This window comes from Oncorhynchus nerka, linkage group LG22, assembly GCF_034236695.1.
Source record: "Oncorhynchus nerka isolate Pitt River linkage group LG22, Oner_Uvic_2.0, whole genome shotgun sequence".
NCBI lineage: Eukaryota > Metazoa > Chordata > Actinopteri > Salmoniformes > Salmonidae > Oncorhynchus > Oncorhynchus nerka.
The window spans coordinates 89230981-89247721 of NC_088417.1; the positions used below are offsets into that span (position 1 = coordinate 89230981).

The window sequence follows — 16741 nt, forward strand, 5'->3', positions numbered from 1 at the left end:
ATTTTATTGTTGCTCTTTAATTATTTATTTATTTAGTATTTATTTTTTACTTTAACACTTATTTTTCTTAAAACTGCGTTGGTTAAGGTCTTGTAAGTAAGCATTTCACTGTAAGGTCTTCTACACCTGTTGTATTCGGCGCATGTGACTAATACAATTTTATTTGATATAGTGTTTCTTTTCATCAACCAGCATGAAGAGACTGATGGATCATGCCGGCATGGAGTAGGGTGAACTTGGCCCTGGACGCTGATCTTGGGTCAGTTTTGCGTTTTCCCCACTAATGGTTAAGGTCAGGGTTGGGGAGGGGAATCTGATCCTAGATATTTTCTGCACCTTAGGGAAACTTCACCCTTGAGCTGTTTAGTGTCTCACAGAGAACAGTGCCAGTGGTGATGCCATTTCCTGTGTCACTGGGTGGCACAGGGCGCTCCCTCCCAGGAACAAGATCTACTGCTATGGAAATGCACCTGGCAAAGCAGCTTAGCCAGACTGTGAAATGTATGGAGCATTGATATGCGAACAGGCAATCAGGCAGACTATGCAGATATCTAAGCTGTTCCTGCTCCTCTCTCAAAGCATGTTAATCGCCCTGATTTACTAACTACCTATCATCTTCCTGCGTCTTCTCCAGCTGAAATATATGGAGGAGCATGACTGGCTGTTATTGCAACTTCCTTGCTTACTAATCCTCTTCATTCCTAATGGAAGACTTTCATGAGAGAGTGCCACTGTAGCCAATCTCCTGCCTTCTGGAGATTGCGTTCCATGACAGACTCATCTTCATCTCTGCAACGCAGGGAGAATATTAGGGATCTTAAAGGCATCACAAGGGTTGGATATGCAGGAAAACGGTTGTCAATGTCCCATTCCCAAGGAGGCCTAAATGAAGCGAGGCAACGGCAACACAAAATATGTCTTCATATGACAAATCTCCAGCAAGAGTGCATCCCAAATGGCACCCTATTCTCTATACAGTCCACTAGTTTTCCTGTGGGCTCTGGTCAGAATTAGTTCACTAAATAAGGAATAGGGTGTCATTTGGGACAAGTTGACATCTTCACATTATCCAAACTCCACATTGTTAACTTCTTTTGATTTCAATCAACAACCCCTAGTCCACTACTGGCCTACATGTAAATCAGTTGCTGGCTCAAAGAGAAGTAGCCTTGAGTTATTAGTCCAAGGTTTAGTGGGGCATTGGGACTGCTATGAATGAGGCCCATTTGGCACAATATTTTTGGTTTTAGCGCACTACCTTTCACCAGGACGCATAAGGCTCTGGTAAAAAAAATAAAAAATAGTGCACTTTATAGGGAATAGTATGCCATTTAGGATGTATGGAAAAACGATGAGAAGGTGACCCTAGATGACCCCACAGAAAACTGTAATAGCAGTTCAAGTGCAGCCTAGTTGAAGCCATGTCTGAAACACTGAGCACAACTGAATGTTTCTCAGTAGACTGTTGTATGTGGGGGGTGGGAGGGAGTAATGGTTTCTGACTGGTGCAGAAATGTTCTGAAATATTTATATATATCTCCAGCAAGCAATCAGATACTATTGCATGAGATATAAAGATATAGGCCTATGATGGAATACAATTGTTGAGGAGGTCAGACCACCATTTTCACCTAAGCACAAGTGGTGTGGCTTTTAGAAGCCAAGTTCCTCTGTGTGTGGGTGACTAGTATATATTTTTCTTATGCAGACCAAATCCTATTTTTCACCAACTACATTGTGTGCGCTCTGGGTGTTTCCAATGTGCGTGCTAGATTGTTTTGTTACATTACAAATCTCCGTCCTACATTATAATCAGCAACTCGAACTTTACCTTCACAGAGGAGCGCTCCGTCATTTGCATGTCGAGATTCCGGAGGTGGGTGTGATCTCATGTATGTGTATGGAACCGGAGGGGGCGGGGCACATAGGTGCAAATTGACTGTCAGGGCCGGTGTTTGAGTGAAGCCTTTCGGGAGGGTCGCCAAATATTGGATGCTTTTCTTCAGAGTATCGCCTCCTCTGGAATACAGAGCTTGATGACTTGGAACAGAAGAGAGGAGCAGTCGTTTGAGTATCACTTGCGAGCTAACTGTTTACTTTAGCCTGTTGCAATAGGCTTTGGAAGAATCTTTCTGCATGCGAGCTTGTATTGTTAGCAAACTCTGGTGACTTTGGAAGTTCATTTTGTCCGGGAAAATAAAATGAATTTGAGTCAACTTTTCAGGTAAGTCTATGGATTGATTGATTAATTGGTTAGGTAAAATATGTTGTAATTTCTTTATTTTTTAAGTAAAAAAATGCCTACCGCCTAGATTTATTTTAACATTAAATATTTTCCCCTTCATATATTTTAGGGTTTTGCTCTCGGTAGCTGTTGCCTGCGAGGCCATTACAATTGGATCAGGTATGTCAATATGTTGCATCTGGCCCTCACTTCGGCCCTAGTTTACTCATCTGAAACGGCTTACACGTTATACCTAAATATTAACCTTCATTTATTTATAAAATGTTTTCTTATGTCCAAGGCTGTGAAGGAGCTGAATGCACCAAAACCATAGAGGTATTGACCAAAACGGTGGACTATGGAAAGCCGACCCAACACGCTGATTACTTGAATCAGTTCAATGAGATGAACTCTCCTACTGTGGACAGGAAACATCGCGATGCGGCCTCTGTCCTACCATTCATCGGACTCACTGGAAGTAAGTTGGGCATTGATCGCGTAAAATGACTGAAACCTCTCATGGCCTCCATAAACTCACAGCAATGAGTTTGAGCTTGACCTTGGGTGAATTAATTCGCCCTGTCTTGCTTTTTGTCACGCATTCGTCATCCTGCATCGATATTTTTTGTTGTCTTATTTCACACAAACAAACGTAGGCCAAGTCTGTTTTTATTGCGCAGTGATTGAAAACATGGCTCTTTAGGAACGTGTTAACTGTGCTTCCAGTCAGCTGGACAGTGTCTTAGTCTTCAGGATATGGCCATTTTAGTAGGCAAACATTATGGAACGTTGCAGATAACAATTTAATTAATAGAACCGGCATGGTTACTTATTTTACATGTAGCGAGGCATGTATATTCTACTTGGCATATGTTCTATCTGATTGTTGCATAATGTTCTGAACACACCCTGGGGCTGAAGCCTGAGTATAATACAACAACACTCAGAACATCCATATTAAACTTTCACCCCATGTCTTTCTCTCATTTTAAAGGTGCAAAGCAGAGTCGTAACTGCTGTAAGAATGGCGGGACCTGCATCTTGGGAAGTTTTTGCGCATGCCCACCACATTTTACTGGCCGGAGCTGTGAATACGACGAACGAGTCAGGTAATTTAATTTAAGTTTGAAGCCTAAAGTCGTAACTGTTGTAAGAATGGTGGGACCCTCATCTTGGGAAGTTTTTGCGCATGCCCACCACATTTTACTGGCTGGAGCTGTGAATAAGACGAACGAGTCAGGTAATTTAAGTTTGAAGTCTAAAAGTAATGTATCTAGCCTATATTGACATGTATCTCTCTCTGCTCTGTCCCTTTTGTGCTTACAGGAGCTGTGGTACCATTCCCCATGGGGTGTGGGTTCAGAAAGGCTGCTCATACTGCAGGTGTGGATATGGGGTCATGCACTGTTTTCCTCAGGTGTTCCATGAGGACTGTGGTAAGAATGCACTTAGATGTTCTGCTTTTTCACTCTCCAAAATGTCACTCAAAAAAGTGTCTGAATCCTTTTTTATCCTCTGATAAGAGGAAGATGTTGGGTATTAGTTAACATGTTTAACCTCCAGCTTAGGTCTACTTACTCAAAAGTACCATTTGTCTCTGTTCATATCAGACCAGACTTGGTTTGTGTTGATAAAATAGGAGCGGTCTACCGGGTGTCTTTTGCAAGGCCTTTGAGAGTAACACAGGGAAAGGTATTATCAGAGGTGGCACCAGTTTGGCTGTGAATGGGGGATGAGAAAACACATTTGCACCTCACTGGGCAGCAGAATGGGTTTCTTTAGATCATCACAGACAGTGACTCTGCCCTGAGAACCTACAAAAGATTATTCAGAGGCTACAGAGAGACCAGGTTTTCAGGTCTGACGATGTGCCAACGGCCCCATTTCCCCGATTCACATTCCTCCATTTGTCAGTCCACTTTATTTGTGCTACAGTTCCTTCTTTCTCATCTCTTTCCATTTCAGTCTCCTTTTATTCATGATGTTTGCTGGGGGGTTCTCTCCCCCCCCTCTAATTTTTATTTCAGAGGAGGACCAGGAAGTCCGCTGGTTTCATTCAACGGGTGTCCGAACGCTGCACACCAAGTACTTCCTGTGTCTAGGACTAATGTTTTTGGTTTTGTTTGCTTGAGAAGCTACGGGTGAATGAGACCCAATGGATTTCAGCCTCAAAGGCCTCATGAAATGACTCCTGGTTTTTGGCCGACGTACTGAAATGAAATTTCCTTCCAGTGGAAGTCGGAACTACAAGTTGCTGTGTTAAAAGCAACTGTCGTGTAAATGTGAAGGATGCTGTACATAAGATTTTAATGGAAAATATTTGGTATTGTGCTTTTTATTCGCAATCTTTCTAGACTTGATGAATACGTGTTTTGAACATGTCAATCGTTCAACGTGTCCTATGTTGTACTCTGTTTTACAAATGGAGTGTGATGTTTGTTTCTGGTTGATAGTACACATTGTGACCAATATTATTGCATTAACTGTTACGTGTACTCTCAACAGAAACAAAGTGTCACTTTTGAACCAAGTTCTGTTTTAGTTATCTTATTGGTTGTATTTGCAGTTCAAACACCTGGTTGCTGTTCCTATCTACACGGACAGTTTGATAAAGCCGGAACGACCTGTGATTGTTGACCTTTTTGCCCGTTTTCCCTTATCTAAAATAAACAATTAGACCCCTCAATCGATCACCAGTGTTGATGTTCCAAGTTGTTGTGTTAATAGTCATTGCTCTGGTCAAAGTTTTTTTCAATTGGCTGTGATGGGAATTGAATGTGTTCGTGTCATTAAAAATCTCATAACGTGATATTGACTTTTATTTGTGCGTCCATATTATTAATCTGGTATGGATGATAAGGTTGCCAATAGCACATGTACTGTGATATTTTACCTATCTAGGTATAATTAACTGGTGGATGTACAGCAACAGATCCATTTAAATTATTCTATATGTTAGGATATGTGCAAACGAGAGTTTTGGGACTCTTATTGGTCTATTAATTCATTTTAGTTCAACTGTCGTACCATACCAGAATCCAAGATAGAAGCTTGTTTTACTCCAATGTTTGTAAACAAATACTATAGCCTCAAAACATGGTTAAAACTATAATTTTATATCATGGATGGTCAGTCCTTGCATCCATAGCTCTGTCTATGAATTTAAGTGGTTACATTTCTCCAGCCCCATCCTTCATTTCCCAAAATAGCGGGGGACAGTTATTTTGTTGTTTCAACTGCGGATTGCCTCTTTAATATATGATTCATGAGGCCGGATTTCAAAATGAAAAATATGTTTAAAGCATTCAATCTAAATTTTTAAGAGTGGCAATTACCACACGTTTGAACAAAGTAACTTCCTATTGATTGGTTTTGCAATGCAAATGCATTGTCTCCGTGAGCCAGGTCTAAAACACAATGACCACTCAGCTCTATTTTGCTGTTTTATTTCTTTCCTAGATTCTACAAAACAGAACACAGATTAAATGGGGCGTTGAGTCGTGATGCACGGAGAAAGAATAAACTAGACTTTCATATGAATGAAACTTGAATAGTCTGTGCTGCTTTCCCCATGTCAGGACTGAAGGTCCTCTTCCTGCTTCTCCACTCCACTGTAACAGACTGAACAGGTAGAGGTGTCAGCTGTTGAACACTCTTTAGAAAGAGACATAGCTAGAGCTCTTTTCTCTGGGGGGGTGGGGTGTAGCTGGCAGTAGTGGGAATTTCCTGATGGCTCCCAGCTCACTGATGGCTCTCCTTCCCTGGCTCTTCCTCTGTCTACCAGGTCAACTGGATGTTGCTTCAATCAGCCTCAGCCAGACAAACCCAAAACCACTGATGGCTCTCCCTGTGTAGTGTGTACCAGGTCTGAGTATACAGACAAACAGACAAGAAGGACACACAGACAGACCCAAAATTAGGTTTGATTATACAATTGAAAGTTTGCTCAGACAGCCGCAGATCAGAAGAACCCAAAACCACTAACATTTACATTTAAGTCATTTAGCAGACGCTCTTATCCAGAGCGACTTACAAATTGGGCGGCTCTCCCTGTGTCGTGTGTACCATGTGAGTATACAACTGAATGTTGCATCAGACGAACCCAAAACCAGATGATGATCATAAGAGAGCCTTCCAATCACCATCAAAACCCAAATGGCAGTGAAATTAAAGTGCATTGCTTTGTCAATACCAGACAACAAGTAACTGCACATTTATGTGCTAAAACAGCATCTGTATTTATTTTCTTAGTGACAAGGGTCAGTTTCTCTGAGACAGATTAGGCCCAGTCTAGAGCTGAAAAGCATTTGAGAAAGGATCTGAGAAACTGGGCCTGTAGAGCAATGGAGATTCACACATATAAATTGACATGTTGGTGTTGACATATGGTGTTGCCTTTCTATGTATGTGATTATGGGATTGAGTTGCTGGTAAAGAGATGGTAGCTAACTGCCCTGGACTAATCCCTCTATCCAACACAGTGATTTATTGAGCTGCTCCTGTCTGTCTGTGTGAGCTTCCACTAGCCTGGCTGGCTGCCTGTCTGCCTCTGCTCCTGCCCCTCTCTCTCTCTCTCTTTTCCCCGCCTCTGCTCCCGGTCCTCCTGGCTCTCCTTGTCCCCAACCAATGCCTGCTGACCCCGGGAGGGTATAGAAGCTCAATACCCAGCAGTCTCTGGATCAGTCTAGATAGGTCCTGACTAGATCTCATAAGAGGATAACACTTTCTCTCTATTGTGGCCTTCAACTATCCCCACAAACATCCTTACAAACTCCTCACTATTTTAACGAAGTCTGGTCTTCATAATGGAGATGGCGTCACAGCTGATCCAGATAAAATGGGATTTCCAGTGAACCAATAGTAGTGAGCTTCCGCAAGGCTGGCGAGGAGGACCCCCACAGTTCAGAACAAGACTTTAATCCATGGTACTTCCTCAGAGATAATGTCTTTCCTCTAGTCTATTTCCTGCACCCCACTGGCATGCTGGGCCTGATTCAATGAGTCTTCACGCAATCATGAGATGATTCTGAGAAGCTCTGAGATTAGATGAGGTGTGTGCATGACTGTGCGTGTGTGTGTGTGTGCATGCAGTAAATGTTGTGGGATGTACCAGTATGTTTGTAACGGATTGTAACGGATTGAAGTTGCCTAGGATTACACCCAGGACACTTTACAACCCTATGTAGATGGAGTCATGCATGGGCAGACTGATCTCTCTCCTGTTCACTCAAAATCCTCCCAGGCAGGGGGATTTTCACGGTGTAAACACTTGTGGAAATACATTTTATTCAAGAATTCACATGATCCATTAAATCAATATAGCATTTTACAGTTGAGATGTGATCTGCACACTGGTTTATGAAAGTCAGAAACATCTACTTGTCCAAAGAGAATTGCAATTTTTGTGTATGATATCTTGATTATTCCATAACCCCAAAGCAGCCTGCACTAAATTTCCCATTCGATTGACTAATCATTTTCAAAAGGAGAGCATTAAATGAAACCAGGAACATGAAAAGCGTCTCAACAACCTTCAGATTTCCCTACGTTGTATCCCTCCTTACCTGGTGTTTGTATGGTGTTTTATTCCTAGAGCATGCGGAATGAGAAGGAAAGAAAGGAAGGAATATATGTGTATGTTATTGTTACCTATGATCATCAACTGTCAATTTACACAATCATGTATGTCATATTTTATACATTTTCTAGTACTCTTATAAATATGCATACAAGCAACGAAGCACAAACTTCTTGACTTCCACTGTAATGTCTGAATCCTATTTTCTCTCACTTCTGAGACAGTTGAAGGAGTTATTTCTGGAAGAGAGACGGTCCTATCTGGACTTGATAAGACAACAAGAAAGATGCTTCTGTATCATGTCTGTAAGTGGACACCCTCAGTCAGTCGGCCTGGACTCAGCGCTTCAAGTAGCTGAAGTCTAATTTGTGCTAATCTCGGTTGGGGTTTTCTCCTGAATTTAGCTGCCCTCCTCCAACCTTGCCTTAAAAGAATCGTGAAATTATCTATTTTTCGTCTTTGGGATGGTGAATTAATACAGGCCCTAACTGGTTCTAATTCAGTCCTCATCATATTTTCTTGCAAAACTTGCAAAAGCACATCAGACTTTTTGACATTCAAAAGCAAAAATTCCCCATTAACTAATTCATGCATCTCTTTTAAGTTTTAATGTGGTTTTAATGGATCCATTTATGAGAGAAAATGGGTAGTCTGAAGCTCTCAAGAAGTTCACTACCTCTCTCTCTGACTCTCTTTCTTTCTCTCCATGTCTCTCTTTCTCTCTCTCACCCTGTCTCTCTATCTATCTGACTCTTTCTCCCTGTCTCTCTTTCTCTATCTCTCACCGGTCTCTCTGAGTCTGTTTCTCTCTCTCTCTCTCCATGTCTCTCTTTCTCTCTCCCTATCTCTCGTTCTCTTTCTCCCTGTCTCTCGTTCTCTCTCTCCCTGTCTCTCGTTCTCTCTCTCCCTGCCTCTCATTCTCTCTATCCCTGCCTCTCTCTGTCTCTCTCTCTCTCCCTGCCTCTCTCTCTGTCTCTCTCACTCCCTGCCTCTCTCTGTCTCTCTCTCTCTCCCTGTCTCTCTTTCTCTCTCTCCCTGTCTCTCGTTCTCTCACTGCCTGCCTCTCTCTGTGTCTCTCTCTCTCCCTGTCTCTCTCTCTCCCTGTCTTCCCCCCAGCCCTTCTCCCCCTCCCTACTCACTCTCTCTTTCTGGGAGGATCAGAGTGTCCATCCATTGTGACAGAGTGACAGTGGTGAATGTATCTGTTCTGTGGCAGTAAACAGAGGGAGAGCTGGGTAAACAGACAGCCTGGCAGCCAGGGGCTGGGATGGGGCTGGCCGATGGAAGTTCATCAGACTCAGGCCCAGGGTCTGAAAGTGTGTCACAAATGGCACCCTATTCCCTTTATAGTGCACTACTTTTGACCTGGGTGCATAGGGTTTTGGTCAAAAATAGCGCACTACATAGGCAATAGGGTAATATATAAGCAATAGGGTGATATTTGGGATGCACGTTGAGTCGGCCCGAGGAATCTAAACAACACAAGGGGGATAGAGGGTGGGATAGCAGGGGAGTGCGGTCTGACTTACACCCACACAACAGACAACACTATACATCACACTGGCAGGGGATGTATTTACAGTTAACAAGCTGGGGGGGTGGGGGGGGGGTTAGAGAGAGAGGGGAGAGAGTTTGTTTTATTTTTCATTTAAGAACAAATTATTATTTATAAAGATGGCCGGACTAGTGAAGACTGGGGTGGCAGGTAGCCTAGTGGTTAGAGCATTGGACTAGTAACTGAAAGGTTGCAAGATTGAATCCCTGAGCTGACAAGGTAAAAGTCTCTCGTTCATCCCCTGAACAATGCCCACTGTTCCTAGGCTGTCATTGTAAATAAGAATTTGTTCTTAACTGACTTGCCTAGTTAAATAAAGGTTCAATAAAAAATAAGAGAAAGAGAACCCAGTTCTGAGAACCATATGTTTCTTAGAGAATGGTGCAGGATACCCAACTAGCTCATAATATTCTACTAACCATGTGTTTCTTAGAGAATGGTGCAGGATACCCAACTAGCTCATAATATTCTACTAACCATGTGTTTCTTAGAGAATGGTGCAGGATACCCAACTAGCTCATAATATTCTACTAACCATGTGTTTCTTAGAGAATGGTGCAGGATACCCAACTAGCTCATAATATTCTAATAACCATGTGTTTCTTAGAGAATGGTGCAGGATACCCAACTAGCTCATAATATTCTACTAACCATGTGTTTCTTAGAGAATGGTGCAGGATACCCAACTAGCTCATAATATTCTAATAACCATGTGTTTCTCAGAGAATGGTGCAGGATACCCAACTAGCTCATAATATTCTACTAACCATGTGTTTCTTAGAGAATGGTGCAGGATACCCAACTAGCTCATAATATTCTACTAACCATGTGTTTCTTAGAGAATGGTGCAGGATACCCAACTAGCTCATAATATTCTACTAACCATGTGTTTCTTAGAGAATGGTGCAGGATACCCAACTAGCTCATAATATTCTAATAACCATGTGTTTCTTAGAGAATGGTGCAGGATACCCAACTAGCTCATAATATTCTACTAACCATGTGTTTCTTAGAGAATGGTGCAGGATACCCAACTAGCTCATAATATTCTACTAACCATGTGTTTCTTAGAGAATGGTGCAGGATACCCAACTAGCTCATAATATTCTACTAACCATGTGTTTCTTAGAGAATGGTGCAGGATACCCAACTAGCTCATAATATTCTAATAACCATGTGTTTCTCCGAGAATGGTGCAGGATACCCAACTAGCTCATAATATTCTACTAACCATGTGTTTCTTAGAGAATGGTGCAGGATACCCAACTAGCTCATAATATTCTACTAACCATGTGTTTCTTAGAGAATGGTGCAGGATACCCAACTAGCTCATAATATTCTACTAACCATGTGTTTCTTAGAGAATGGTGCAGGATACCCAACTAGCTCATAATATTCTACTAACCATGTGTTTCTTAGAGAATGGTGCAGGATACCCAACTAGCTCATAATATTCTACTAACCATGTGTTTCTTAGAGAATGGTGCAGGATACCCAACTAGCTCATAATATTCTACTAACCATGTGTTTCTTAGAGAATGGTGCAGGATACCCAACTAGCTCATAATATTCTAATAACCATGTGTTTCTTAGAGAATGGTGCAGGATACCCAACTAGCTCATAATATTCTACTAACCATGTGTTTCTTAGAGAATGGTGCAGGATACCCAACTAGCTCATAATATTCTACTAACCATGTGTTTCTTATAGAATGGTGCAGGATACCCAACTAGCTCATAATATTCTAATAACCATGTGTTTCTTAGAGAATGGTGCAGGATACCCAACTAGCTCATAATATTCTACTAACCATGTGTTTCTTAGAGAATGGTGCAGGATACCCAACTAGCTCATAATATTCTAATAACCATGTGTTTCTTAGAGAATGGTGCAGGATACCCAACTAGCTCATAATATTCTACTAACCATGTGTTTCTTAGAGAATGGTGCAGGATACCCAACTAGCTCATAATATTCTAATAACCATGTGTTTCTTAGAGAATGGTGCAGGATACCCAACTAGCTCATAATATTCTACTAACCATGTGTTTCTTAGAGAATGGTGCAGGATACCCAACTAGCTCATAATATTCTAATAACCATGTGTTTCTCAGGTGGGAATTTCAGTACTGCAGCATAACGTTTCCTCATTGTTCTATTTAAAGTCATGTTCTCAGAACATTAAGAAAACTTTCCATAAAAACCAGAAGAAAACATTAGTAATGTTCTAAGAATGTTATTTTAAAACATACACATTCACTTCTCTCTGTCCTCTATGTTGTTAAGGGTGTTCAGGATGAGTAAAAAAGAAAGAAAAAGAACTTGGCATGCTCCATCCTGGTGGCGTAGTGCACTAATTCTGTGGATAGAGAACAGAAGGTCAAAGGTTTGAATATCACTGACACCGTGTTTAATGCCTAATCAAAATCATTTCCCTGTGTCCTATCTGTGCTTAGAGTTCTAAACAGTTAACCCAGACTAGCAGTGTTATTTAAAGTCTTACCTGTCTGTCTGTGCTTAGAGTTCTAAACAGTTAACCCAGACTAGCAGTGTTATTTAAAGTCTTACCTGTCTGTCTGTGCTTAGAGTTCTAAACAGTTAACCCAGACTAGCAGTGTTATTTAAAGTCTTACCTGTCTGTCTGTGCTTAGAGTTCTAAACAGTTAACCCAGACTAGCAGTGTTATTTAAAGTCTTACCTGTCTGTCTGTGCTTAGAGTTCTAAACAGTTAACCCAGACTAGCAGTGTTATTTAAAGTCTTACCTGTCTGTCTGTGCTTAGAGTTCTAAACAGTTAACCCAGACTAGTTAACAGTGTTATTTAAAGTCTTACCTGTCTGTCTGTGCTTAGAGTTCTAAACAGTTAACCCAGACTAGCAGTGTTATTTAAAGTCTTACCTGTCTGTCTGTGCTTAGAGTTCTAAACAGTTAACCCAGACTAGCAGTGTTATTTAAAGTCTTATTGAAACATGTTCTCAGAACTTTTTTTTACCTTCAAATAACTTATCAGTTTAATCCTTCAGGGAAAACTTTCAGGGAATGCAGCTGCATTCTCAGAACCTCCCTGCAACTGTTGAGAATTCTAAGCACAGATAGGACACAGGGAAATGATTTTGATTAGGCATTAAACACGGTGTCAGTGATATTCAAACCTTTGACCTTCTGTTCTCTATCCACAGAATTAGTGCACTACGCCACCAGGATGGAGCATGCCAAGTTCTTTTTCTTTCTTTTTTACTCAAAATGCTAACTTCCGTTCACAGAATGTTTAAAAAACGTTTTACCAGGGGGAAACGTTCCCATAACCAAAGGGAAAACAAGAACGTACGTTCCCACGACGTCCATGGAACCAAATGTGCTAGCTGGGAGAGGAATGGCTAACCTGCAATGAAATGAAACACTTTTCCAGGATACTGTACTGGAATCTGTTTATGACCCCCCCCCCCCTCTTCCTCTCCCTTTCCTCTGGTATCTGAGGGTGATGTCCTTATCTGTGAGGGTCTTGAGGGGTCCAGGCCAGACCCTGGTAATACTCCTCCCCAGGGCCATCTGGTTTCCTTCTAAACACACATTCAGGTTCTGTAATTGAATCCAAACCAAGCCATTTTTATTTTCATTCCGTCCTACTCAAACACCTTAGAATGTTCAACTTGTTTTGTTTGCTTTCCATCTGCCCTCTCATGAGAAACAGCAGCTGCTCTAAAATAAAACATTTCCTGTTGGCCAATCATTTCCATAAGAGAGGAGACAGTGTTTGATTATATGTGACAAAAGGGCCATGTACTGTCAGGTAATAAAGAGACTTGTGGCTAAGAAGGTAGATGGGAATGGAATGAGAAAGGGCAGTTGTTTGAACTTGAAACTATCTGCAAAAAGTCACTACTGCAACAACACAATAAGCAACTTAAGTAGTACACACTCATCAACATCTACTTCAGAAGGACAACTTTCTTCAACAAGAGTTTATCTCTTTCAAGCAACAGACTCCTAATAGGTCAAATGGTAATTGAAACAGATATGGTATAAACGAAAAAAGCACAAGCATCCCTTTTGAAATTGGTTTGATGCACTGTGAGCCAGAAATGGCAACAGTAATTATACGAGCTACCCTCCTTTCTCTAAAAGCACACTCCCCAAAGACCTGAGACATTTACATTATTTAAGAGGGGTCCTGTCTCTGCGACCTGAAGTCATTAAGAGAGAGAGACGTAGAGGGGGAGAGAGAGAAAGAGATAGTTTATTTATTTTCCCTTTAGTACTTTAACTATTAGCACATATGACATTTTATATGTCTTTATTCTTTCGGAACTTTTGTGAGTGTAATGTTTACTGTTCATTTTTATTATATTTTTTGTTTATTATCTACTTCACTTGCATTTGCAATGCTAACTTGTGTTTTCCATGCCAATAAAGCCCTTAAATTGAATTGAAATTGCTAGAGTGAGAGTGAGAGTGAGAGAGAGAGAGAGTGAGAGAGAGAGAGAGAGAGAGAGAGTGAGAGAGAGAGACCGGTTGCCACAAGAAAAGGGCAACCAGTGAAGAACAAACACCATTGTAAATACAACCCATATTTATGCAAATGTATTTTCCCTTTCTCTTTTTTCCCCTTAACCATTTGTACATCGTTACAACACTGTATATTTACATAATATGACATTTGTAATGTCTTTATTGTTTTGAAACTTCTGTATGTGTAATGTTTACTGTTAATTTTTATTGTTTATTTCATTTTGTATATCATCTACTTCACTTGCTTTGGCAATGTTAACACATGTTTCCCATGCCAATAAAGCCCCTTGAATTGAATTGAATTGAATTGAATTGAATTGAATTGAGAGAGAGAGAGAGAGACAGACAGACAGAAAGTGACAGAAAGAGAGACAGAGAGAGAGAAAGAAAAGGAGAGAGAGAGAGAGAGAGAGAGAAAGAAAGGGAGAAAGACAGAGAGGGAGAAAGTCTAAGAGAGAGCGAGAGAGATAGAGTGGCTAGGCTGAGAAAATCTCTTTCTCTCGTTGACTCCCTCTCCCTCTCCCTCTGCCCTATGGTTATTACTACAACACAGAGCCAGGTTGGGGTTTCCAGCTGAAGTCTTTGGCTGTGTAATTATCCCAGATTTAGTAGTCTCAAAACCATCTCAAAACCTTAGTAGACCCTAGGCAACAGTGACTAGGGTCTACTTTCAATGACTCTTTTGGCAACGTTGATGAAGGGGAAAAAAATGTTTGGCTTGGGCAACTTTCCCAACAAATCACGAGGCAAACATGCCAGAATGTCGTAATTCGAAACCAACATTTTCTGACAAAAACTTTTGCTGGAGTTTTAGTTGAGGTAGTTGATGCAAACTAGTCACTTATGTAATGTACTCATTAAAAATAACCTCTGTGATCTCCTTCTTGCTAGCTACTATTTTGTATTTTATTTAAGCAGATAAGGTAGTGACATACACTACCGTTCAAAAGTTCGGGGTCACTTAGAAATGTCCTTGTTTTTGAAAGAAAAGCACATTTTCTGTACATTAAAATAACATAAAATTGATCATAAATACAGTGTAGACATTTTTAACATTCTAAATTACTATTATAGCTGGAAACGGATGAGTTTTAATGGAATATCTACATAGGCGTACAGAGGCCCATTATCAGTGTTCCAATGGCACGTTGTGTTAGCTAATCCAAGATCAACAGTAAAGAGGCATCTCCGGGATGCTGGCCTTCTAGGCAGAGTTCCTCTGTCCAGTGTCTGTGTTATTTTGCCCAGCTTAATCTTTTGTTTTAATTGGCCAGTCTGAGAAATTGCTTTTTCTTTGCAACTCTGCCTAGAAGGCCAGCATCCCGGAGTCGACTCTTCACTGTTGACGTTGAGACTGGTGTTTTGCCGTTACTATTTAATGAAGCTGCCAGTTGAGGACTTGTGAGGAGTCTGTTTCTCAAACTAGACACTTTAATGTACTTGTCCTCTTGCTAGGTTGTGCACCGGGGCCCCCCACTCCTCTTTCTATTCTGGTTAGAGACAGTTTGCGCTGTTCTGTGAAGGGAGTAGTACACAGGCGTTGTACGAGATCTTCAGTTTCTTGGCAAATTCTCGCATGGAATAGCCTTCATTTCTCAGAACAACAATAGACTGACGAGTTTCAGAAGAAAGAATTTAGCTGTTGGCCATTTTGAGCCTGTAATCAAACCCACAAATGCTGATGTTCCAGATACTCATCTACTCTAAAGAAGGCCAGTTTTATTGCTTATTTAATCAGAACTACAGTTTTCAGCTGTGCTAACATAATTGCAAAAGGGTTTTCTAATGAATCTAATCAATTAGCTTTTTAAAATGATAAACTTGGATTAGCTAACACAACGGGCCATTGGAACACAGGAGTGATGGTTGCTGATAATGGGTCTCTGTACGCCTATGTAGATATTCCATTAAAACATCTGCCATTTCCAGCTACAATAGTCATTTACAACATTAACAATGTCTACACTGTATTTCTGATCAATTTGATGTTATTTTAATGGACAAGAAATTTGCTTTTCTTTCAAAAACAAGGACATTTCTAAGTGACCCGAAACTTTTGAACGGTAGCGTAGGTAGTGACATAGTTCCTCTATGCTTAAAGAGTCCGTCTTTGTAACATTAGGTTACCCCTAAAAATTGTGAAAGACTCCAGCCACCCCAGTCATAGACTGTTCTCTCTGCTACCGCACGGCAAGCGGTACCGGAGCGCCAAGTCTAGGTCCAAGAGGCTTCTAAACAGCTTCTACCCCCAAGCCATATGACTCCTGAACAGCTAATCAAATGGCTACCCAGACTATTTGCATTGCCCCCCTCTTCTAAGCTGCTGCTACTCTCTGTTTTTATCTATGCATAGCCACTTTAATAACTCTACCTACATGTACATATTACCTCAATTACCTCGACACCAGTACCACATGTATATAGCCCTGCTATTGTTATTTTATTTGTTAATTATTTATTTGTTATTCTTATCTCTTACTTTTTTTTAGGTATTTTCTTAAAACTGCATTGTTGTTTAAGGACTTGTAAGTAAGCATTTCACTGTAAGGTCTACCTACACCTGTTGTATTCGGTGCATGTGACAAACACAATTTGGTTTGATTTGAGATTATAGGAGTTTATTAGTCACATGCACAGGGTCGCAGATGTAATCGCAGGTTACACTGAAATTCTAATGCTCCGAGCTCCAACAGTGCTGGTCAAAAAAAGAAAAGTGAATGAGACATTAATAATAATAATAATAATATACACATTTACAACTGTAGCAATGATAAATATTCATTGAGGGGTGGGGGCAGGGTAAGTGTCCGTTGTGGGGGTAGATAGTCCGGGGGGCAGATGGGGAACAGGAGAACAGGTAGCTAGCTGTCTAGTC

General features: G+C 40.9%; 1 protein-coding gene across 1 annotated transcript; it reads left to right on the top strand.

Annotated features, from left to right (window-relative positions):
• The first annotated feature begins 1888 nt into the window (after positions 1-1888).
• On the top strand, positions 1889-5033 carry tdgf1 (teratocarcinoma-derived growth factor 1). The gene is made up of 6 exons (XM_029626098.2): positions 1889-2224; positions 2355-2404; positions 2526-2702; positions 3219-3333; positions 3551-3660; positions 4252-5033. Exons 1-6 carry the CDS (start codon positions 2202-2204, stop codon positions 4353-4355), a joined length of 579 nt encoding a protein of 192 aa, XP_029481958.1. The 5' UTR covers positions 1889-2201; the 3' UTR covers positions 4356-5033.
• Positions 5034-16741: the final 11708 nt, after the last annotated feature.